The sequence below is a fragment of the Culex pipiens genome, chromosome 3, assembly GCF_016801865.2.
Source record: "Culex pipiens pallens isolate TS chromosome 3, TS_CPP_V2, whole genome shotgun sequence".
Classification (NCBI taxonomy): Eukaryota; Metazoa; Arthropoda; class Insecta; order Diptera; family Culicidae; genus Culex; species Culex pipiens.
Genome location: NC_068939.1, coordinates 85,313,516 through 85,337,939, shown reverse-complemented (window position 1 = coordinate 85,337,939; position 24,424 = coordinate 85,313,516). Strand labels below are relative to the sequence as shown.

The 24,424-nt window shown below is 34.7% G+C and overlaps 1 protein-coding gene across 4 annotated transcripts in view; it reads right to left on the bottom strand.

Annotated features, from left to right (window-relative positions):
- The window catches only part of LOC120418663 (uncharacterized), an 87,873-nt gene that overhangs the window by 11,861 nt on the left and 51,588 nt on the right, over positions 1–24,424 (bottom strand). For all 4 annotated transcript variants that reach the window (XM_052709845.1, XM_039581111.2, XM_052709846.1 and 1 more), the window contains exons 4-5: positions 21,690–22,213; positions 19,340–19,442 (exon numbers count right to left, since the gene is read on the bottom strand). In XM_052709845.1, the coding sequence (XP_052565805.1) occupies positions 19,340–19,442; positions 21,690–22,213 (627 nt within the window). The remainder of the gene's footprint in view (positions 1–19,339; positions 19,443–21,689; positions 22,214–24,424) is intronic.

Below are 24,424 nucleotides of genomic sequence, written 5' to 3'. Positions count from 1 at the left end.
TATTTTTGATTGTACCGGGCAACAGTCAAATTGTCTAAGAATATTGAATTGACCATTGTGGCACCCCCACCGCGTGGTACAGACCCGTAATGCAATGCTATGCTATGCTACAGCAATTCGTCGCTGTCGTGCTAACTTGTTGCACGTGCATTTTGGGCCAAATTGAGTTAAGAACGCCATTTTGTGCAGCTCACAATGCCTCACCTTTTGACCTTCGCAGATCCCCAGTCCTGCTTTTTTTTGTCACTTTTCAATCTTTTCGTGCTAACTTTACAAACCTTGAAAATTGATGTAAGTGCGACAATTGGCCAAAGAGATTGCAGGTTAGAACGCGTTTGACACATGTTCGAGCGCGACTACCGTAAACATTTGTAATCATAACTCGGGACTTCAGCAACAAAGTTTTTTTTCGACATTGTGATATTATAAGTGAATTTACGGAAATTTCTTCCCCTGATCCTTGGCCATCGATACCGGTAGTGGCAGAAGAGAATTACTGGTAGTCTCGATGAAATTGAAAAAAAAACTTTCACGGTTTGTCGTTAGCGGAAAGGAAGAGACAACTAAAAACAGTGACCATCGGCGAAGACATTTTGTGGTTCTAGCCTGGTGCAGCCCGAATTCAGTAAACAGCTGCATTTGTTTGAGGAATGGTTTCAGCAGTTCGCTTCCAAGAACTGCTTCCCATTTGCATAAACGCCACAAATCCTAGCAGCAGAAGAAATTGCCGAGTGATGACCATCTAACGGGTGATGCATAGAGTCGATCATGCAGTGCGTACCAGATGACCTGCAGGAACTGCAGATGGAATTAGATATTTCAACCTTGAACATTTGAAGATTCTGGCAAAATGTGACGACATGTGACACGAGACGATCAAATGAGCTGAAGTCAAAGATTCCTGATTTGGTGAGATCTTTCTATTTTGAATATCAGAATATTCTTTTATTTACACTGACATACACTCATTACATTTAAGACAATATTTTTATCATTTCAAATGAATTGTTGAATATTTTTTCTATATCTTTGTGAGTGGAGATTGCAATTTACTCTCCATTCGCATTTACTATTTCTTTTTACTGATTTTCTGTTCTTCTTTTTCTCTCCCTAACTTCTGTTTCTTTTATGTCCTTGTGAGGGGATCATCGATCCATCCGCATTGACACACTATCTTTTCCTTTTTTCTTCTTGTCTTTCATTCTATTTTCACCGCTTTTTCACACTTACTACCAGTCTTTGTGAGGGGATACTGAGCTCGATTTGCTCTCCATCCGCATTGACCTTTTGTCATCTATGATTTTCCTTTTCATTAGTAGTTAGAAACCAAGCCGGGGATTGGGAAGGGAGCATCAGGGCAGTGGACAGTATGCTGTAATGGCGGAAACTGGACGTGGATAGTGGAAGACCAGAACTACGTCGCAAGGGGAAAATAGTTTATTAACATTCCAACGCCCAAGGCTCCAAAAAAGTTGGAACGGTAACTTCAACTCAACGGATCTCGGGCATAACTCAACCAATCAAGATGATTCTTCTTTCCAGTGATTTGTTAGGATGTCTAGATGATTCTAGAACTTTGCAGAACTTAATTTGATCAAATCTGTATTTTTTGCGATCAAAAACAATGTTCCAACTTTTTTTTTCGCTTGTAAAAAAAAATCGCCAAAAATTCCGCGGAGGCAGTCGTTTTAAAAAAGGTGGAACGATGTTTTCGGTCGCAGAAATTACAGATTTGTACAAATCAAGTTCTGCAAAATTTTAGGATCATCTAGACAGTCTAGACATTGGAAACAAGAATCGTCCCGATTGGTTGAGTAATGCCCGAGAACCAGCGAGTTGAAGTTACCGTTCCACTTTTTTTGGGAGGCTTGGGCGTCCGTGTAAGTTGGACATGCGTTGGGCGTTCCAGTGTTAAATGATCAATTCTTAAGGATTGTCCAATTACTACATCTATTGACCTTTGTCAGTTTCCAGCTGTCTGCCGCGCCCTTTTAGGGCCCCAACAGGGTGCGAGCCCTGTTTTTCAGCTTTGTTAGACTTTTTTCGGAGTTATTGGAGGTTACTGTCGGAAGGAGATTCTCTTCCCCTGAGGACACCGTTAGTGATTTTGCTTGTTCGCGTCCAACCACCCCCTTTTGGCCCTTCATACGTCAGTAATTTGAAGATGCTCTCTTTAAGTCTGAGCCACTGTAATTCTAGGCAACCGCTACATAGGTCATCCTTGTGGCCCTGTTGGTTATCTCATCAAATCAAATCAAATCAATAACTCGGGACTTCAGCAACAAAATTCAACCAAAATTCAGGACAATGTATAGAATGGTCAACCAAACAAAACGTGTATTTAATTGTTTACATTGCGTGCTCTCGTTTTTGTTTATTCAAGGTCAAACACTAATCTTCTACTGCCAAATTTTTTTTTTCGAGAACTTTTATTTTTCCCGTGTTTAGGAGGTTATTTTGAGCAACTTTTGTTCTACGAAAAATTTAACTTTTCTTGTTTTATTTTTAGTATCTTAATTTGCATTTATCTTGTTTAGTATATGTTTGTTTTTGGTAGTATTTGGCCATAATCACCATAATAATCATTTAAATTGTAAAAAAAATGCGCAGAGGCATAATCTGGGACACTATAAAAATTACTGCATACTTCTTTTTACTGAAAATATAGGAAATGTTAGTAAAAAACACAGCCAAAGTTGACCCCTAAAAATACATTTTTATAAACATGGGCAAAGTCACATAAAAAAATTTAAACTTCCAACCCTAAAACTTTTTAAAATTTTAAGATTTCTTCTTTCCAATGCTTTTAAAAGATCAAAAATTGGTTGAAAATTGTTTTTTGGTGATTTTTAAGATCGAAGGAGGGTTAAAACGCGTTTTTCTCGGAACGTCAAAAAGCGACGTGCGACAAGTTAGCACGACAGCGTCGAATTATGCCCTGCAATGTAAGTAAACATTTACCAGTTTACATCACTTTGGTGCTTTGTGCTTTTAATTATAGCCATTACAGAAGAAATGTAGATGCATACAAATCTGAGTAGGACAATTACAATTTTCTGAAAAGCATATGTATCCCGATTTCAAATACTTTTTTCCCCAACCATCATCTGCCCATAATGCGAAAATTGCTCGTTTTAATTATGACACTTTTCTTTGTTCGCCTTTGAAACCTAGTAGCAAACATATCCTTTTTTTTCTCGTCCAACAAAGTGCACTCAACTACATCTCACACTTTGGGCATTTTTCTCTCGGGCCGTTTAAAGTGGAATCCAATTAATTGAGCTTTCCAAAACAGATCGAACACTTGCAATGTTCAGCATGCAGTTGCAGAGCATGAGAGCCATCCGGTAACGCCAGAGGCATTTACGGATATTGAAGGAAGAAAAAAAAAGTACGAAAGCAGAGTTAATTCTACCCCATCCCTTGGGTCATTTGCGCTCGTTAATTACGCAGGGCATCAAAAGTGATTGAAACGTTTCATTTCATGTTTTCAGACGCAATCAGTGCATTTAAAATCCACTTGTCAAATATTGATTCTGCCACGCCATCTCTCCTTTTGTTGATGGTTTGTTTTTTTTTGCTTTATCTATCCAGCTTAAATGTTCCATCAATTTCCTACATTTAGCAATCGCTCAATTTGTCAAACTTAATTCCTGTGCTAAGAACTATATTTGAAAATTGGATTTTGATTGTTCTAATTTGATGAAAATGAAATACGATTTTACAACAGAATTTAGTTGAATTATCTGCAAAAATGTTATTGATTATTGTATTTAGCTTCCGAAAATACAAATAAAATAGAGAGTAGTCAATAAGTTAAAACACCAATGCTTGAAAAGGGATCTGTCACTGAATGGGACTGCTCGATATTTGAAAGATTTTTCTGTCAGCGATCATTTCCCAAAACGAAATTTGATCGCTGGCACACAACACCTATCACGATCGTCATTGCTTGGCGAAAAATGAGCACCACTCAAGCAGCCGCCCGAATGAGACAACGTGATTTTTCTCTTGTTTTTCGTCCCTCTCTTCTTTGTGTTTGCTGCGTGGTGACAGAAGTCATTTGAATGCGATCATGGGAGATATGGTCAGAATCTCGGTAGAATGTCAAACGACCGTTCTCTGAGCGAATGATTTTTTTCTAGAGGGATGTCAATGACTACGTGAGTGACTTTGCGTAGCACTCATTCGTTTGTGTGTGAAACGAACGAAAGTAGAATAGACCGATTCTTCGGCTCCTTTTCAAAAAAATCCCAAATTTGTTTTTAGCGTCTTGGCTGTAGTGTCAAAATTAGAGCAGAAACCCCCCATATTTGGAAAGATAATTGATTTTCCTACAAAGAAATATCATGTAGAATGATTCATATAGTACCTGTGCTTCTCCTGAAATGATAATGTAGCGTGACGGAACAACATCGTAAAAAAAGGACTATTAAAAGGCACACTACAGAAATCACTACAATTTTGCCAGTTTATTTTTTTTTAACTTTCGCTCTTCTACACATTATCACAAATTGATAAACGAATCTTTTGCTCCTTGAACTGAACGAATTGGTTGAAATTTCAGTTTTTGCCAGCCATTTCTTTGCGTGACGGGACAACGAAAGGAGCAGACTTATGAAAGAAAAATCCTCTCCCATTCAATCGCTTGCAGACATTATTTGGCCAATATTTTTGGAATTTCAGGTAAGAAAACGCATTTAAAGCACTGTTGCGGCCAGAGGCAACGTTATTTGGGCGAGGTGGACGGTTTCGATTGAGCGGACTGTAACACTCACCGGAGATTCTTAGATCACTTTTCGGACAAGTCAAACACGTCAAAGTTAACCTTTCTCTTCAAAACTTTCTCTACTTCCGATCACTATTTACAACGTCGATCTTCACACTTCGCGTTCCTCTTTGCGACTTGTTTCCTTCTTGCTCGTTTGCGCGCGAACTCTCGTCGTCGCGCCGTTGTTTTTAGTTCTGTCAGGTTGGCAGCGGCGTTCTGTCAGTGGTGCAGGGGTGGGGTTGCGCACACTGGTTCGAAACTACCTATTTCTTGGTCAAACTTCGGCGTTTGCCGAACAAGCACATTGCAATTATTGGATCATAATAAAAATGAAATCTTTCATATAAAAAATCACATTGAAAATTGAAAAAGTGACATTTTGATGTAGCTTCGCTAAGAATCGGTCAATATCAAAATCAGGTTGTCATGGTGAAGACGATTGGAGGTTTCTGTCACCTATTAATTCTCGATTAAATTTTCAAAAGGTCCTATCTGCATAGGAAACCCATGAGGGATAGGTTGTTTTGAAAATTTAATCTAGAATTCAGAAATTTAAATCATAAAATCGTATCAAAATATTTTTTACAAGAATAAATAGATTATACTTTTTTTAGGTTTGAGATTTATAAGGGTATTTCGGTTTTAATGAATAAATATCATATTTCCAACCAAACATTAAACAGTTGCAGGGATACAAAACATGTTTTAAAATCGAAACGGAACTACAAGTTACTGTTGCAAGATTTAGGAGAAATACGTTTTATAGTATGAAATGATCAAGGAATCAGCGATATTATAGCAGGAATGGAAGTCTCTGTTTGATTTTATGTTAAAATAATATTATATTTTTGTTTAAACATAAAAAAAAGTTTGTAACGGTGTTTTCAACATTCTGAGTTGAAAACATAAAATTTTATTGCTACTTTTAATTGCATTTTCAACAGAAAAAATATTTTATAAAAAATTATCTCACGGAAATACGACTTTTGAAGCATGCAACTAGAGCGTCCAATTTCCCATCGCGGGAAAAATTTCCCGGGATTTCCCGAAAAAAAATATTCTGTTTCTCGGGAAATTTGTAAATTTTCCGGGAATTCCTGAAAGTCAAGCGGAAGAATACATTTTCTTATCGTTTTACACCGGTGTTTTGAAAATGTACAGAAAAAATGAAAGAACTTAGTCTGATTTCATTCAATTCAATTTACTTTTTATACACCCAACTGGCAGTCGCATGATTGTGATGCATGGCGGCATGAAAGTATATCAGAATCTGCATGAAATCTGTCCTCATGCATTTTTTGCGATATAGGAGTATGACATTTTTGCCCGTTACCGACAATTATCGACATTACCGACGGCTTTTTGGTTGTATTTCACAAAAAAAAAAACACTTAGCAGAACGAGGATTGAATCACCAACTTCTTGATTATTGATCCGACACGCTACCACCGCGCCATGGACGCTTGATGAAAAGTGAGTGAAAAAGCACCAACATATGCTTCTCTTTGGAGTGTTGCTCGGGGACGGGTCAGCATTATATGTGTTGGTGAGAACTGCAGATCGCTGAAATTTTTACACGCGGGCAAAAATGATCTACGGGCTTGCTGCAAAAAATGTTATAAAATATGACATTTTTTGCAGCAAATCCAATGTTGCAGATTTTGAGATATATTTTTCCTTTGGGTGTAGTGAACTAATCAGCTCGTCTGAAAATATCATGTCAAGATTTATTTAAGATAGTTTTAATTTCTTTATAATTCAAAACTGGAAATAAACATTGCATATTTGTTGGGTAACAATATTTACGAAATTGTAGGATAAAAAAAACTATTAGAATTTTGGTAACCATTTTAAAGACAAATGGTGTTGTGTCATTTGAAAATAAGTTATTAACCTTTTCCAGCCAAGATCAAAATGAACTATGAAACGCTCAACCAAACCACAATCAAAGTTAAGTTTGTTTTAACGTTTTGTTTAACAAGACCAAATTGAATGAAAATTAATTGGTATCATTCAATAATTCAAAGAAGGTTGTAGATGAATAATTAGTTTAATTTGTCTTATAGTATTTGACACATTTACAACCATACCATAAATGTCAGCTTTAAAAAATCATAAAAAATCATAGTTCGTATTATATATACCCAAAGAATGCAAACATAATTAAAAACTCTCCCAATTTTTTTTAAAGGCTGAGCCGAACTGAAACCAGTTGAAGATACTTGTCATAAAATTATAATTTTCGCAAGATTTTTTTTAAATGTCGACCATATGTGTCATTGTTAAACTTAATCATATTTTCTCAAACTGGTCACATATACAAATTTCAATGCAAATGGATTTATTTAACTAACTGTTTAAACACCTTGATTAAAAAAATATAACTTCTACTATTACACGATTTGAAAGACAGCAAATATTTTTTTGAGGTTGTATGATTTTTACAAGCAGTCAAGCCATCATATTCCTCACAAACATTTTGACAATTAAAGTTGCTGTCCTATACTATCATGATACGAAATATAAATCAGAAACTGAATCAGGATAATTTTCAATAAATTTCAAATTCCCCCTGTCTAACCCCGGGAAATTGGACGCTCTACTTGCAACAATAATTTGTATTCCATTTTTGATTTTAAATCTTGTTTTGTATTCATGTTCTTGGTTAATGTTTGCTTGAATAAATATTTTATTTATTTATGAAAATACAATAATACCCTAAACAATTTCAAACCCGCGATAATTTGGCTTGTATCAACTATAAAAGAGCAGACACGTGATATTTGCACACGAAAAGTATGTTATAATCTATTTATTCTTGTAAAAGATATATTTCAAAGAAGTTTTATGATTTTAATTTCTGGATAAATCCCACATATGCAAAAACTCCGTGTAAACTTAATTTCAAAATGTATACAAATTGCAACCTTTTTCAATGTTGTTTTTGTCTTATTTTTCACATTTTGATGAGTAAAAGACACATAAAACACATCACTTGACAAGTTTCCAGAACTGTAATTAAAACTTTTCCAATTTATATAGAAGGAATATAAAACAAAACAAACTTAAATAATAGATATCTCAGGAATTCCTCGATGAAACATTTCGCTTTCAGAAGCATTGGATAGCTGAGAAAATTCACATTTGAAAGCAGCGATGAATATTTTTCCTGAAAAGTTCGTTCTATAGAACACGCCGTGATTAAAAATGACAGAGATTTGCTCGAAAAATAAGTCAGTTTTGATTATAACAGCAACAACAAAGAAAGATTCAAAAACTACATCTAGTATGGTAGCGTTAGCTCAAGTTGGATATTTTAGACCTTAAATTTGAGCTAATGGATTTGAATAGATTTATTAATAAATGATAACCCATATCCAGAGGTATTGCAGCTGAGGTCACCTTGGTTATGTGACAGCGTGAACAGGACGCTTCTGATTTGGCAGCTGTAAGCGATTTCATGTAGTGATATTTACCCCCAGACAAAATTGCTTGTTTGGTCGATAGCCATTGACATGTGTGAATAAATGATGAAGCATGGTTTTACACTATTTGAACTGTGGTGTACGCTGAAACTGTGTGATGTGTCAAAAGCTTTCAATGATTTTTAGCCGACTTTGATTTTTATAATCGGTTTGAAATTTCAACTATAAGAAGAAAAAATCAAATCCCTCAGATGAGAAAAGTAAACCCACAACTCATTATAATTGCCAAGGAAGTACCAAAAACAATCTGAGAGCCTAATTAAACCGAAATAAAGTTGAGAAAAAACTCATTTTAATATGATGGTTCAACTTTGCTGCATCGCACTTCGTCATTATCTCTCTTGAAAGTCAGCATCACATTGTTGACATAAAAAAACGAGTTTCATTCTTTTTTCGATCCAGTCGTACCTAGAGAATAAAAAAAAGTTAACTGATGGTGGTCCACAAGCCATGGAAACCGATCGATTAATTACACCTCGTTAGCGTTGGTTAGTGTGGCTGGTTGATTTTTTTTCGTTGGTTTTCCTTCCGGTGAAATAATATGAACAAAAAATTAAATAAAAACTTACTACAATTTAACCCAGTTGACTGTAATGGTTGATTGAAGTTCTTGGGCTGCAGGCGCACCGTGATTGATGCCCCTTTTTCGTTGCACCATGGTTGATTGAAGATTCGGTTCAACCTGCAGCGAACCGTTTTGTTACGGTTCCGATTCCACCCGCCCGCGGGGACATCCCGCGGATTGATGGATGACCTGCGTTTTGTTCTCACTTCGCGATGCAACGCTCGCCCCGAACCTGCTAAGGGGGAGGAGGAAAAAGTATTTGATTTGATTGCATTTACTAGAGTTTTATTGATTCCATCACCATTATTTGAGCAAGCATTAAATGTGGTTCTTGGTTTTTTTTTACGATTTCCCGCTTACCGGAAATTCGTTTTCGCAAATACACACACATATTTTTAGGGTTGAACAACCTATAACAGCCTTTAAACTATATTTTTACCCACATCAGCATTAGATCACAATTACGTACATTCACCCTAACCTACCCCAACAAAGAGCATCCCCGGGCAAGACAGCTGTATGGCGTTTCAGTTTTGCACGGATGGAATTTATTTTACCCAGCAGAGGGCAATAAAGAAAAATGCAGGAGGTTAGTGGGAAAAATTGAATCCTTTCACCGAGTTCTTGCTCAGCGATGGCTGGACTGCACAAGAAAACATCATGACACGCGGTTACGGCCCGACGGTGAAATGTGGTCTCTGATGATGGAGTTGATAGGTTTTCACCGATGCTGTTCCGGAAATAATTGCGCATTGATGGACATTGACGAGCGCCTGCCGGAGGAGCTTTGTAGTGGTTGGCAAAAATTTAAACATTTTGCCTCGAACATGATTTTTGATTTCATTTTGTTTATTTAGCATCAAAGAAGTTCTTTTTATATAACCAAAAGTTAACAAAGACTTCCAAAAAAGTGTCCACGTGGTTTATGGATATTCCCTGTTGAATGTTTTTCAATATAAACTTAAAAATGAATATATGAGCATCACCATGCTTATATTGATGTATTGTTTTTCAAAATATTCGCTTTATGAAGAAATTTTAAAGATGTACACAGCCTCTTTCGTATCTATTTTGCATTTTAAAGTTTATTGATAATCTATAGGTTTATGTGATTTTTTTACATATTTTACATCATAATAACATGGGTCATTCTTCGCCAACTCACACAGCAGTTGCCCCGACCCCTCTTTTAAATATCTCGTGACGAAGAGGCTGTTTTCTTTTTCTGTTTCCGTTAGCCGATTTAGCGTTCAAACGACTCACCGACGTAACGACCAAATCTTCAGAAGATTTGCGTTTACCTTTGTTTTTGGCGCATTTTGCAAGCAAAGTTCTCTTAAAAAGATGGCTTCGTTTGTAAAATACAACAAAATTTCAGGTGGGGTTAGTCTTGAAAAGACTGTTTAGAATTTTTGAAAATAACACAGGTAGCAGGGCTGCGGAGTCGGGTCATATTTCAAACGACTCCGACTCCGACTCCGACTCCGGCTTTCTCAGATTAGCTGACTCCGACTCCGACTCCGGCTCCGGCTTTGAACAAATGGTTGGCTCCGACTCCAGCCTACCAACTCTAGCCGACTCCGACTCCGACTCCAGCTTTCAACAAATGGTTGGCTCCGACTCCGACTCCGACTCCGACTCCACATGTTTTTAAATGTTTCAAAAGTTAGTTAACTATTATTAGTTAATTATTTTCAAAACATTGATAAGTAGGATTATTTTAATACTCTCTAAGCGTCATGTTTTTCTCAAGAAAAATAAGTTAAGTAAAATTAAAGTAAAGTAAATTAACGGAAAAAAGTTTCTAGGTTCCAAGCTCTATACGTTATGGAAACAGAAATCAAAAAATATCTTCAGTTTTAGAGGCATTTTGAGAAGAACAGTTTTGTAAGTAAATTTGGATTTACTTGCTTAACCTCAAATTTGAAAATATTTTTTTCAAAGCTAATAAATTTAAATATTAAATTGTTATTTTTGAATGAATAACTAAAAGAAATCTGGCCTTAATGATCTATTGAACATTAAAATTCAATTTGCTCACTTTCAAGCTGACATTTGTAAGAAGCACAGTGACAGGCATCTTATTTTTTAAATGACAATTTTAAACGAAGTTTTTTTTTGTTTTTTTTTTAAGACGTACATGGACATCACGCCATGGCTGAAGGAGATTATTATTGCAAATCAATGTATCTAAACAATTTCTTCGTGGAAAGGACGCTTAAGATGTCCTTTTCAAATATCTGTGACATGGAAAATATTTTAACCTGGAAATTTTTAATTTATTTTAATTTTAAAATTTTATATACTTTAAAAAGGAGGTGCACGATACTTCGTGAATCTTCACCTAAAACGAAGCTTTATGGATGATCTTGCGCCTCCATCAAAATATATGAAAAAACTTAAATTATAATATAAAACAAATATCCACATGTAAAATATTTTCTAGGTCACAAATATTTATTTTTTTAAGGTACATTGATTAGCAATGATTATCACATTCCGTCATATTGGCGTAAGACATACAGTATGAAAAAATTCGTACCAGTTGATAATATTTTGATTCCTTTGTTTTTTGCCTTCCTCACCTCACTGAGGCAAGGCTATAAAATCACTCGAAAATTGAACTTCTTAAATACGACTCCTAGATATACCTTCACGTATACCTATCGACTCAGAATCAAATTCTGAACAAATGTCTGTGGGGATGTGTGTAGACATGATTTTTTTTCCACACGATTTTCTCAGAACTGGCTGAACCGATTTTGGCCGGGTCAGCCTCATTCGATTCGTTTTGGGGTCCCATAAGACCCTATTAAAATTTATTCTGTTTAGTAATGTATTTAAAAAGTTATGCTAAGAAAAAGATATTTGTATCTACAAAAAAGGGTGATTTTTTGCATAACCTCAAAAAGGCCGGGTCTTTTTGTTTACGTGCGAGAGTCGCGCCAGATGCGAAACGCCCGGTTGCCACATTGCTTCGAATGAAAGTCTGCAGGTTTTCGGAAAAGTCTGTATCAGGTATATATATTTTTTTCATTAACTTATTTTCATTATGGGTCATTCCATCTCAACTGTGCACGAAAAAGTGCAAATTTGAAAATTACCCTCTCCGATCCTGCTCAAATTTGGCAGAGCTGTTGATACTATCAAAACATTGAAGAATCCCGAATTTCATCCAAATCGGACCACCCCCTCCATTTTTGTACCTCCCCAAAAAATTGACTTTTTGGCGATTTTTGACCAAACCTCCTAGTTTCAAACGGCGATAGCTCAGGAACCACAAATCTCAGAAGGTCGGTCTTAGACTCAATTTTGAAGGAAATTGGACGTAGAATCCATTTCCGTGATCAAAATTTTGATTAATTTATTTTTTCTACCTGTATTGCGCAATTGAAAACTTTAAACGGCCGTATCTCAAAACACCCCAACTTATTTTTTTGATTTGACCTCACCATCGTGTTCCCCGGCCAATTTTACATAAGAATCACTTATCGACAGAAATGAATATGTTTCGTTCCAGAGATATCGAATTTTAAATTTTTGTGTTTTCTAGATTACCTACATCAGCTTCATTCGCCGCATCTGCTAGAAGCACACAGGCGAGCTGATCAATAACTGCTACCTGGTGTTCTGGGAGATGATTAATTTAATTTATATTTTTATAATTTTACGCAAATATTTATTCAAATGGCTAATAGGGGAAATTCTCGTATGTTTGCCAGGTTAAGTCCTCGCTCCTAGTTTCATCCAATTTGCTCATTTTCACTATTTGAACAACAAAATTTGCAAAACTTTTGATAGAAACTTGCTTGTTCACTTCTCATTGAGCTATTTATCACTCGATTTCAGTTGAAAACGCTTTTAATAAGCTAAGGCAACATTAGAGGAACGCTGAAATTAGATGCTGTTCCCCTACCTTGATCAATCTATTTTTGTGAAAGGAATATTTATTGGGTTATTTTGAATGCACCGTTTTTTTCGTGTTGCTAACCGTTTTAGAGTACCTTCGAGGCCATGACTAGGGCCTTTGTCATGGGCGGTAGCAAAATAGTGCCATTCAGCAAAACCCCAAAACCTGCTTTATTATTATTATTATTATTATTATTATTATTATTATTATTATAGTTTATTATTGACACTTTGCCATAATTTCGCAAATCTGATTTATGGTTTAAAAGATTGATCATATTAAATCAATTTTTATATTGTGAGCCAGCTCCATTTGATTGAATGATGATTTTGGTCAAGGTACATTTAATTAAAAAAAATCCTTATACGTGAGGACAGCAGCCGTATTGTGTTCCAAGAATCTAAGAATTAAAGAAGAAAAAAAAAACTGTAGTTCGGACGGTGTCAAAATCATCGCAACTAAATTTGGGGAATTAGCCACATTGCAGCAGATCAAACTTTGTTATTTTCTTAAATTTTTGGTGGAGTATGAAAAGGATTTCTGGAAGGTATCCAGAAATCCTTTTCATACTCCACTAGAGTACAACGTATAAACATTTTTTTTCATATGTTTTACTCAATAATGTATCGTGCACTTATTGTTCAGTGTTACTAACAAGATTTCATTTTCCTGCTCGCTTCGTCGGATTCCAATTCTGCCCTTAACTGTGTGTCGTTATTAATCTATCCTATGGGTTAGCACAGAAATTCACTTCATTATTTTTTTTGAGCAGATACACATTCGCGATTAAACTCCAGATTCCTACAGTGTTATACAGTTATTTTTTGCCCAATTTGATAAAGATTATTTATGATGAAATATTATTTCAATAAATGACCAAGTAGCAGTTATTGATCAGCTCGCCTGTGTGCTTCTAGCAGATGCGGCGAATGAAGCTGATGTAGGTAATCTAGAAAACACAAAACTTTAAAATTCGATATCTCTGGAACGAAACATATTCATTTCTGTCGATAAGTGATTCTTATGTAAAATTGGCCGGAAAACACGATGGTGAGGTCAAATCAAAAAAATAAGTTGGGGTGTTTTGAGATACGGCCGTTTAAAGTTTTCAATTGCGCAATACAGGTAGAAAAAATAAATTAATCAAAATTTTGATCACGGAAATGGATTCTACGTCCAATTTCCTTCAAAATTGAGTCTAAGACCGACCTTCTGAGATTTGTGGTTCCTGAGCTATCGCCGTTTGAAACTAGGAGGTTTGGTCAAAAATCGCCAAAAAGTCAATTTTTTGGGGAGGTACAAAAATGGAGGGGGTGGTCCGATTTGGATGAAATTCGGGATTCTTGCATGCTTTGATAGTATCAACAGCTCTGCCAAATTTGAGCAGGATCGGAGAGGGTAATTTTCAAATGCTGTTCCGCTTCAGATGGAATGACCCTTATAACTTTGTAAATATGAGGAAGGCACCAACCACCTAATGGTGGATTAAGAAACGTTTTATTTATAATATTTGAAAAATAAATTCAAATCCTATATTTTGTTCTATACATTTTTTTATAAGTTCAATTTTGTGCTGAATTCTTGAGATTTGTTCAACGATAATTTGCAACGATATCAAAATAGTTTACCTAAAATCAACATCAACAATCAATGATTGTTTCAAATTTGTTGCAACTACTTTTCACATTTTTTGTTAGTTTAAATTATTTTAAATGCAACACTTTGATTTTCTTGTACTCAGCTATAAACAAAATGCGCATGTTGAGTTCCAAGTAAGAGATTGTTATTATCGTTGATTATTTGTTACAAAAGTTAAACTGTCAGTGACTCTTTTTCGATCTGCAAAAACAGTGATTACTATTTCAAAAAAAAAAAAAAAATCAAATTATTCGCTCTACAGCATTGCCTTGGCATTCTCGATTGCGAGATTCCTACTCGAAACTAGGTATCCGAAGGCTTGATTGTTGAGGCAATTGCAAACCTCTTTTTACACCTTAGCTTCCATCCACCCCGGGATTCGAACTGACGACCTTTGGATTGTTAGTCCAACTGCCTACCAGCGACTCCACCAGGAGAGGACCCAGGGAGACGACTCCTACACCTGGACTGAGCTAACGACCTAACCTTTTTTAGGTTAGTCCGGGGCCAACATTTACTTCCCGTCCGACGGAAGGCGTGATCAGACAAATCTCGTCTCAAAATTTGCCACCGGGACCTTCTGGGATTGAACCCAGGCCGACTGGGTGAGAGGCTATCACGCTTACCCCTACACCACGTTCCCGATTACTATTTATAATCTTTTAATGTACCTCGTAATTTTTTCCTAAAAAATGATTTAACTTAAAACCTCTAAGACATTCGCTAGCGGGGTAAAAGATGACTTTGTGTGTACTTTTTTTTCAGAAATAACTGGATGAAATTTTGTCAAATTTGAATTGAAAGGGCACATAAATATAGTCTGACTACACAACCAATATTTTTTTATTTTTTTTTGTTGAATTATGATACTACATACTTGGGTAAGAGATTATCATTTAGTGATTATAATGTAATAACACAATTAGAGCTTTTCAATCACAATAAAAAGCTTCAAATACATAATGGCATCTGATAAATCAATTAAAAATATAAGTTGTTTTGTAAATTGAGCTGTTATATAGGAAATACCTACTGACCACTAAAAAAAAAACAAATTTTTTGTTGAATTTAAGATAACTCCAGCTCCGACTCCGACTCCGGGTTATCAGAAATCTTCGGCTCCGACTCCGACTCCGACTCCAGCTCATAAAATTTAGCCTACTCCGGCTCCGACTCCGACTCCAGCTGTTCGAGTTTTGACGACTCCGACTCCAGGTCCCCGGCTCCGACTCCGACTCCACAGCCCTGTGAGGTAGTCTTTAAAAAAGATTGTGAATTTTGTTTGAAATAACTCTGAGCTTAGGTAGTAAAAACAACCGCAGCTCTAGTGTCCGTTCACCTCGAAGGTTCGCAAGACACTGGTGGTAGAACGATGTTAAATAGCAATGATTACAAGCAACCCTCTTATGCTTATATACTAAAATGTTTGTTATTGTTTGTTCTACCACTTTGTATATAACATTTCAAATTTCAAAATGAAAAAATACGTTCTAAATAAAAAAAATGACTCTTCTGGGTTGTTGCAGATAAGAAAAGTACACTAAATTACCCAATTGATGACATGTGCTTTAAAATATCCCGTTAATTGACGAAAAATGGGAGAATTTCTGTAAGTTTTTTTTTGTATTTTTTTCGATGAAAATTAGATTTTTTTCAGAATTCTGAGTACGCCATCAAATCGGGCGTCCAATTTTACATCAAAGTCTTTTTGACACCAAACTTTCAAACCATCACCATTTCAGACTGCAAATCATTCACAGAAAAAAAGATGAATTTTGGAATGTTGAAAATTTGGGAGGTTGAATATTACCTCTTTTTTGAGTAATATTACATAAAAATGTGTAAAAATGTAAACTTGATGAACATTCATCAAAAACTGATGAAAATTCATCATTTTCTGGGGTAAAATTAATCATTATTTTGCCACAAAATCTGTCACCATTTCCTGATGAATATTACCATCATTTTTTTTCTGTGTTGAAATACACGCTTTTTTATCGAATCTTCACAAATAGAAGTGGTTCTAGAGGAGGCAACCTTTTCCGATTTCGTGTGAGTTGACGGAAAATTGACCTTTTTTGAAATATTCAAAGTGTACGTTTTTCCGACGACCTCAAAGTTCATGCTTTCCCTCGAGTTGAGTCTGCGCAGATTTTTTGTTGGTTGTTGTTATAATAGTTGTACAAATTTTCTTTAGACAAAGTATCCATCAAAACAAACCAAAAAATGAGGAAATGTCAAATTTATCTGAAATGTAAAACAATCTGAAATTGTAAAACAAAATTATTAGAACTGAATTTGATACAGATTAAAATTATTTCAACTTATCAGCAAAATGCAAAACCATATCATTTCGCCAGTGCACAAATAAGGATTAGGATGTGATGTAATCACATCCATCAACTAATTTTGACAACGCTTGAACGAGTCAGTTGGTACAGGTAGCATCGCTGGAATATCACTAATTGGTAGAAATGATAACATCGACAGCGAGTCGAATCAGTCGCTATCATGCGGTGAAGGTTCGAAAATTTCCGACCTTACCATACCCGAGCATGGGTAAATAACAAGGGAAATGCGTAATAATACCTTTCTCTGGTATCAATACCAAATTTTGGTATTCCTGGACCCTTAAAAATTTGTCTTAAGGATTATGCAAGAGCAAAATGTGGTATCATACCAATTTAAGGTATTGTTTTGATATTGCAAAATTGCAGAATTTGTCAATGGTCGAACACCACATTTTGGTATTATTTTGGTATTAAAGTGTTTTACCGAATTCCTCTGAAACTATGGGAAAATTTTGACCAATTTTGACAAAATAATTTATTTTGCGCTAAAATGATGTCTCAAAGCGAATGCTTTCATTGAAAACCGGAAATTTCAAACTTGATTTTAAACATTTTTGATATACCCCTTACAGAAATGACTTAAAATTGTGGAAAATTTTCTAAGTCAGGATGGCACATTATGGTATTATTTTGGTATTAAGGTGTTTTATCAATTTCCTCTGAAACTATGGGAAAATTTTGACCAATTTTGACAAAATAATTTATTTTGCGCTAAAACGAGGTCTCAAAGCGAATGCTTTCATTGAAAACCGGAAATTTCAAACTTGATTTTAAACATTTTTGATATACCCCCTACAGAAATGACTTGACATTGTGGAAAAATTTCTAAGTCAGGATGCCACATTTTGGTATTATTTTGGTATTGAAAGGTTTCATCAATTTTCTCTGAAACTATGGATTATTTTTAAATTTTTGACGAGATAATTAATTTTGCGCTAAAATGACTTGAAACCCAAAAATGTTAAAGCTGATTTAAGTTTTTTTTGTGATATACCCACTAATATTTTTTCAAAAACGTTGAAATTTTTCTAAGTTGGGATAACCAAATACTTTGAAGAACGAGTCAATCAACAGATTATTGAATTTTGGTGAATTTCAATCCAGTTTCATTTTAATAACACTTATTTTTCAATCTTGTTATTTTTCAGAAGCTTCAAGAACTTCAAGTACAGCCGTTCATCAATGACAAATGCATTCGGTGTGGTGAAGAATATCACTAAAAACAACATGGAATCATCAGGTGAGTAGATTTGGTTGTTGCATAAGGATCATTTACGTTTTTTTCACTAACTGCAACTGCTGCACTAAAAATGGTATGAAAATACCAAATTTTGGAATTACTTGTGCAAATACCAGCGACCAAAATGTGCTCTTGGTTGCCCAGTAATAGATGGTAAAAAACCATGAAATCAAACCAATATCATGTTTGTGGAAGACCACAGGAATACCAAAATATGATTTTCCAAGGGCGCGGGAATACCTTAAATTAAAACCATGACAATACCAAGTTTTGGTATTCAAGCAATGTTCAAAAATCCAGAAGACCTCAACTTGGTATTGAAATGATTTTATTTTGTGGTATTATTTTACCTTTGGAATAACATGGTATGGTATTGTTGTGCCCTTCCACGTACAAGCTTTTGGTATGATTTCATGGTATTTTACCATCTATTACTGGGCAACCAAGGGCACATTTTGGTCGCTGTTATTTGCCCAAGTAATACCAAAATTTGGTATTCCCGTGTTATTTACCCCTGCTCGGGTATTGATGGCGCTGCGAAATAATGAGTAACCAGTTTAATAATTCAGCGAACCACTCGACGCCATGAGAACGTTTCCGAGTTCGCATATTAAATTCAATTTTCTGAACTTCTATGTAATTGAATATTATGCCACAAAATATAAAATTTTTCTATGTACAATTTCTCCATGAAGGTCGTCAGCTTTTAAGTTACTTTAAAAATTCGATGGGGTCTGAAAACTTTATTTTTCTTTTAAATACTACGTAGAAAATGAATTGTACACGTAGTGAACGCGATTACTTCTTTTGGTACAACTATTCAAACGATTGTTTGATTAATTTGTCTACCTTCTTATTGGTTAGTAATGTTTAAATTAAACATTAAATTTGACTGAAGTATCATCGCTCGCCACACATCTCATCGATTATTGTCAGCTCGATTGAGTTCATCGCACATTGTCAACCACTTGTGAATTTCCGCGTCTGAACTGTTCAGCGAACCGCATACCAGAAATTCCGGGCCGTGCACCCATTCGGGTGGATGAAGTCATTACCACCGTCATCCGACATTTCTGGCCCGCAACAGGCACCACGAACCTGCTCAATTGGGGGCATTTGCGTTGGAAAAGCCACCAAAAAATGAGTGTTTGGCACACCACATCGGTGATTGCATTTGGTTCATGAACCTTACGTATTTTATATTTTTTTTTAAATTGATTTGGATTAATCATTTAAACTTTTATCCATAAAAATCCCTGCTGAAAATGTGTGTGTATTTGCGGTTTTCATTACAACTTCTATAAAAGATTGAAAAAGTTTTTGCTTGAAATTTATTATACCTCAAGTATCTCACACTATCCAATCCAAGAATGACTTACCAGTTTTGGTTGCGGTTGCTGAAGCTGAAACCTTTTCTCGTATTCACGGAAGAAGATGGCGCAAAGTTGCTCGATTTCCATCAAATCCTTCGCCAGCAGAAATCTGTTTTGGTAGTGGACAAGAAAGGTTGGAAAAAATACTCGATAAATGGTGTTTGCAGCTGGGTTCGAAGTAGTTTGGCAGGAATTTAATAAAATGTAAGATGTTTCAGGGAGAAGCTATTTATCAACGCAAGAATGTGGACAGTATTTTTCTAAAGCTTTTCGGATAAACATTTCCCAGATTCCCATCACGATGGATTCCACAAAAATCGTAAATATTTACAACAGTATCGTCATTCAGCATGAACTTGCACAAACACGATGCACCAGGAATGCATAAGCTCACTTTTTTTCAAGTTCCTGATGTATTCATCAGTCTGTATTTGACCGTTTGGCTGATGGATTTTTGTTTAGACCACAACCATGACCATCGTCATCATCGTCACCATCAGATTCCACTAATGGATGTATATTTTGTGTAGGTGACATTTACTAATGGTTGTTAACCAGATGAAAAAAAAATGAATACCATCCAGAATAGTGAATCGAGAAAGAGAGAGAGCTGGGACATTATGGTTTTATGAATGAAACCAGATTCTTGCCATAAATCTTGTGCACGTCACAGACATTTCTTCTTTTGAATATGGAAAGTGTTACGGTGAACGTCTTGTGATTAGTTCTCTCCTCGAAATTGCTAGCAAATAAGAACCACAATGCTACAACAAATTTCGTTATCATCAATCACATTGCATTCAAATTGCAAATTTTATGCAGTAGCTATAAAAGCTCAGAAATGCATTTTTAGATGGTCCCCCTGTATGTTTAATGTTTAATGTTTAATGTTTAATGTTTAATGTTTAATGTTTAATGTTTAATGTTTAATGTTTAATGTTTAATGTTTAATGTTTAATGTTTAATGTTTAATGTTTAATGTTTAATGTTTAATGTTTAATGTTTAATGTTTAATGTTTAATGTTTAATGTTTAATGTTTAATGTTTAATGTTTAATGTTTAATGTTTAATGTTTAATGTTTAATGTTTAATGTTTAATGTTTAATGTTTAATGTTTAATGTTTAATGTTTAATGTTTAATGTTTAATGTTTAATGTTTAATGTTTAATGTTTAATGTTTAATGTTTAATGTTTAATGTTTAATGTTTAATGTTTAATGTTTAATGTTTAATGTTTAATGTTTAATGTTTAATGTTTAATGTTTAATGTTTAATGTTTAATGTTTAATGTTTAATGTTTAATGTTTAATGTTTAATGTTTAATGTTTAATGTTTAATGTTTAATGTTTAATGTTTAATGTTTAATGTTTAATGTTTAATGTTTAATGTTTAATGTTTAATGTTTAATGTTTAATGTTTAATGTTTAATGTTTAATGTTTAATGTATAATGTTTAATGTTTAATGTTTAATGTTTAATGTTTAATGTTTAATGTTTAATGTTTAATGTTTAATGTTTAATGTTTAATGTTTAATGTTTAATGTTTAATGTTTAATGTTTAATGTTTAATGTTTAATGTTTAATGTTTAATGTTTAATGTTTAATGTTTAATGTTTAATGTTTAATGTTTAATGTTTAATGTTTAATGTTTAATGTTTAATGTTTAATGTTTAATATTTAATGTTTAATGTTTAATGTTTAATGTTTAATGTTTAATGTTTAATGTTTAATGTTTAATGTTTAATGTTTAATGTTTAATGTTTAATGTTTAATGTTTAATGTTTAATGTTTAATGTTTAATGTTTAATGTTTAATGTTTAATGTTTAATGTTTAATGTTTAATGTTTAATGTTTAATGTTTAATGTTTAATGTTTAATGTTTAATGTTTAATGTTTAATGTTTAATGTTTAATGTTTAATGTTTAATGTTTAATGTTTAATGTTTAATGTTTAATGTTTAATGTTTAATGTTTAATGTTTAATGTTTAATGTTTAATGTTTAATGTTTAATGTTTAATGTTTAATGTTTAATGTTTAATGTTTAATGTTTAATGTTTAATGTTTAATGTTTAATGTTTAATGTTTAATGTTTAATGTTTAATGTTTAATGTTTAATGTTTAATGTTTAATGTTTAATGTTTAATGTTTAATGTTTAATGTTTAATGTTTAATGTTTAATGTTTAATGTTTAAGGTTTAATGTTTAATGTTTAATGTTTAATGTTTAATGTTTAATGTTTAATGTTTAATGTTTAATGTTTAATGTTTAATGTTTAATGTTTAATGTTTAATGTTTAATGATTGGGTATGATTTAAAGTTGATTCAAATACTGATCCTAACCAAGACAACAAATCTCACCTGGTTTCATCGGCGTGCCCTTTCGCTGCCGTGCTGCTCAACCGGGGCAGCATCCTCACGAACGGCAGGTCCTGCTTGGTCCGGACCGGCGGGCACCGAACCGGAAGTATCTTGATGGCTAACGCGTTGATGGCTTCCTTATCACGCCGAGCCGGAACCATCGCCTTCCATTTTTTATAGCAAAGCAACAGTCGCACGTAGTCCATGATGCTGGTGGCCACCACCTTTGGACCTGGGCCAGGTCCAGTGGAAGGTGGCCGTCTTGTCAGGATTTGCTCAAACACCGGATACATTAGGGCCACGGCACCACCCCCGGCCACGGGATCCATCTTGAGCAACGTCAGTGTGACAAACTCGGCGTCACCGTCGAAAATGATGTACAAGCTGCTCACGAGCTGGTTGCATTCGGCCAACAGAACCGCCGGATTGCGCTCTCCGGCCAGCAGGTGACACTTGTACCGGATGTAATCAACCAGCACATCCATCACTGTCAGCCGATATCTCCGGGTTTCTGGTGGAATTTGCTGCAAGAAAATGAAATGAAAAGAAAAAGATACCGCACAAGATATATTAAATCCGCAAAACATCTGAACAACGGGATTATGAATGATAACGAATACAAATATGAGATGATGAATGCCACATTTTGCGGAAGCACCGATATAACGTCATAATTCGAATTCCCGGACGCTTCGAAACCCGGACACTTCAACTTGTTTCATCAATTATTTGGATATAAGTTCGCATTATGAATGTCAAAACTGTGTTATTTTATGAATTCTTACAGCAACTTTCATTGAAAGTTTGTTTGAACGCTGTAGTTAATGCCAAAACAATTAAATAAAATAAAATTATATGTTTACCAAAAATGCGAAACATTTCACTTGAAATATTTCATAGGCGTCCGAAGCACCGGGAAGGCAAAGCAAAAATTTATGTTTTTGATTTTCTTAAATTCTAGCCATTTTTATATAAACTATCGATTGTTTTGATGTTAACAGCTTATTTGAGACCTAAAGAATGCCATTCACAAACATTTCAGTCCAAATTTGTGTGATTCATAAGCAAAATCGAGTGTCCGGAATTCGAAGCAAAAGTGTCCGGATTTCGAATCAGCTTTTAACAGTGTCCGGGATTCGAAGCACAACAAGTCATTTTAATTTTCAAATTCTGATGAAAAATTGTTAGAAAAGACATATTTTGCATGCATTCTCTTAAAACTGATTGATTATACTAAATCCTGATGATATTTCTATATTTCCAACTTATTACATGATTTTTTGCCACACGGAACAAAATCCGGTTTGCGGAATCGCAAACTTTGCTTCCGATTTACTCTAAAAATCGCAAATCTTGGTTTGCACCCGTCAGCAGGAAGCATTGCTTCCAATATCGCAAACGATGATTTTCGATATCGCAAACGTAACGCAGTAACGCCTACCCCGCCAAAAGCACGCAGCACGCAGCCACTACAATATTTACCTTTTTGAATTGACCGTTGATTCCCGATTTTTTTGGTGGAAATAAGAAGAAGAAGAGGTTTATTTTTTTTATTTATTTATTCATAGTACAAAACCAAATCAGAGCAATTACGTGAGTTGTTTAATACGAAATTTTGATTATATCAGTTGTGTTTTGCTTTTGCTTGGTAAAAAATACGCCATGCACTTGCTAAAGTCTTTGTGACCGGAACCGTCACCGCGACGGCGATGTTTTCGGTGACGATTCTTAAGGTCCTTCTCGTGCTCGGTGACGTCGGCGGCAAGCCGATCCGGATGGAGGTGCTGAGACAGGTGCAGCGTGCACAGGTGGTTGATCTGGCACGTCCCTTGAGCGGATTCGCGTACCATCAGAAGTTCTCCTCGTCCTGGAGGTTGTTGCTCTTTTCCTCTTCGTGCATTCGGGAACGGCCTTAGTGCGGACTCAGGTTCATGGCGGAGCCCGAGTGACTCTGGAGCATATGGCGCCACACGAGGGCAACAAAGGCGCCAAAGTCACGATCACGATTCCAATTCCTTCCTACACCTCAAGGATCGACTTGAGCAGAGTGTCCTCCGATTGAACAAGTCCTCAGAATCTCCGCCAGTAGTCGGATCTGTGAAGGCGTTTGCCAAACTCACGCTGTAGTCGCGAGCCTGTGAAAGATAACACAAAAATAAATTGCAATATTATTGTCTCTCGACTCAAATAAAATAATTGTCCAAAATTCCAAAAATTTCTAAAATTCCCTAATTTTTTTTTAAAATTCTCTACAATTTTCTAAAATTTAAGAAATTTTTCCAAAATTCTGTTAAATATTCCAAAACTCTTAGAAATTCTCAAAAAATTTCCAAATATCTCTAAAATTATCTAAAACTCTAAAAAATTTCTAAACATTTCAAAAATTCTCTAGAAACTTCTGAAATTATGTACAATTCTTCAAAATTCTTAAAAATTCTCTAGAATTCTCTTATTCTTTTCAAAATTCTCTAAAATTCTCTAAAATTCTCTTAAATTCTCTTAAATTCTCTAAAATTCTCTAAAATTCTCTAAAATTCTCTAAAATTCTCTAAAATTCTCTAAAATTCTCTTAAATTCTCTAAAATTCTCTAAAATTCTCTAAAATTCTCTAAAATTCCCTAAAATTCTCTAAAATTCTCTAAAATTCTCTAAAATTCTCTAAAATTCTCTAAAATTCTCTAAAATTCTCTAAAATTCTCTAAAATTCTCTAAAATTCTCTAAAATTCTCTAAAAT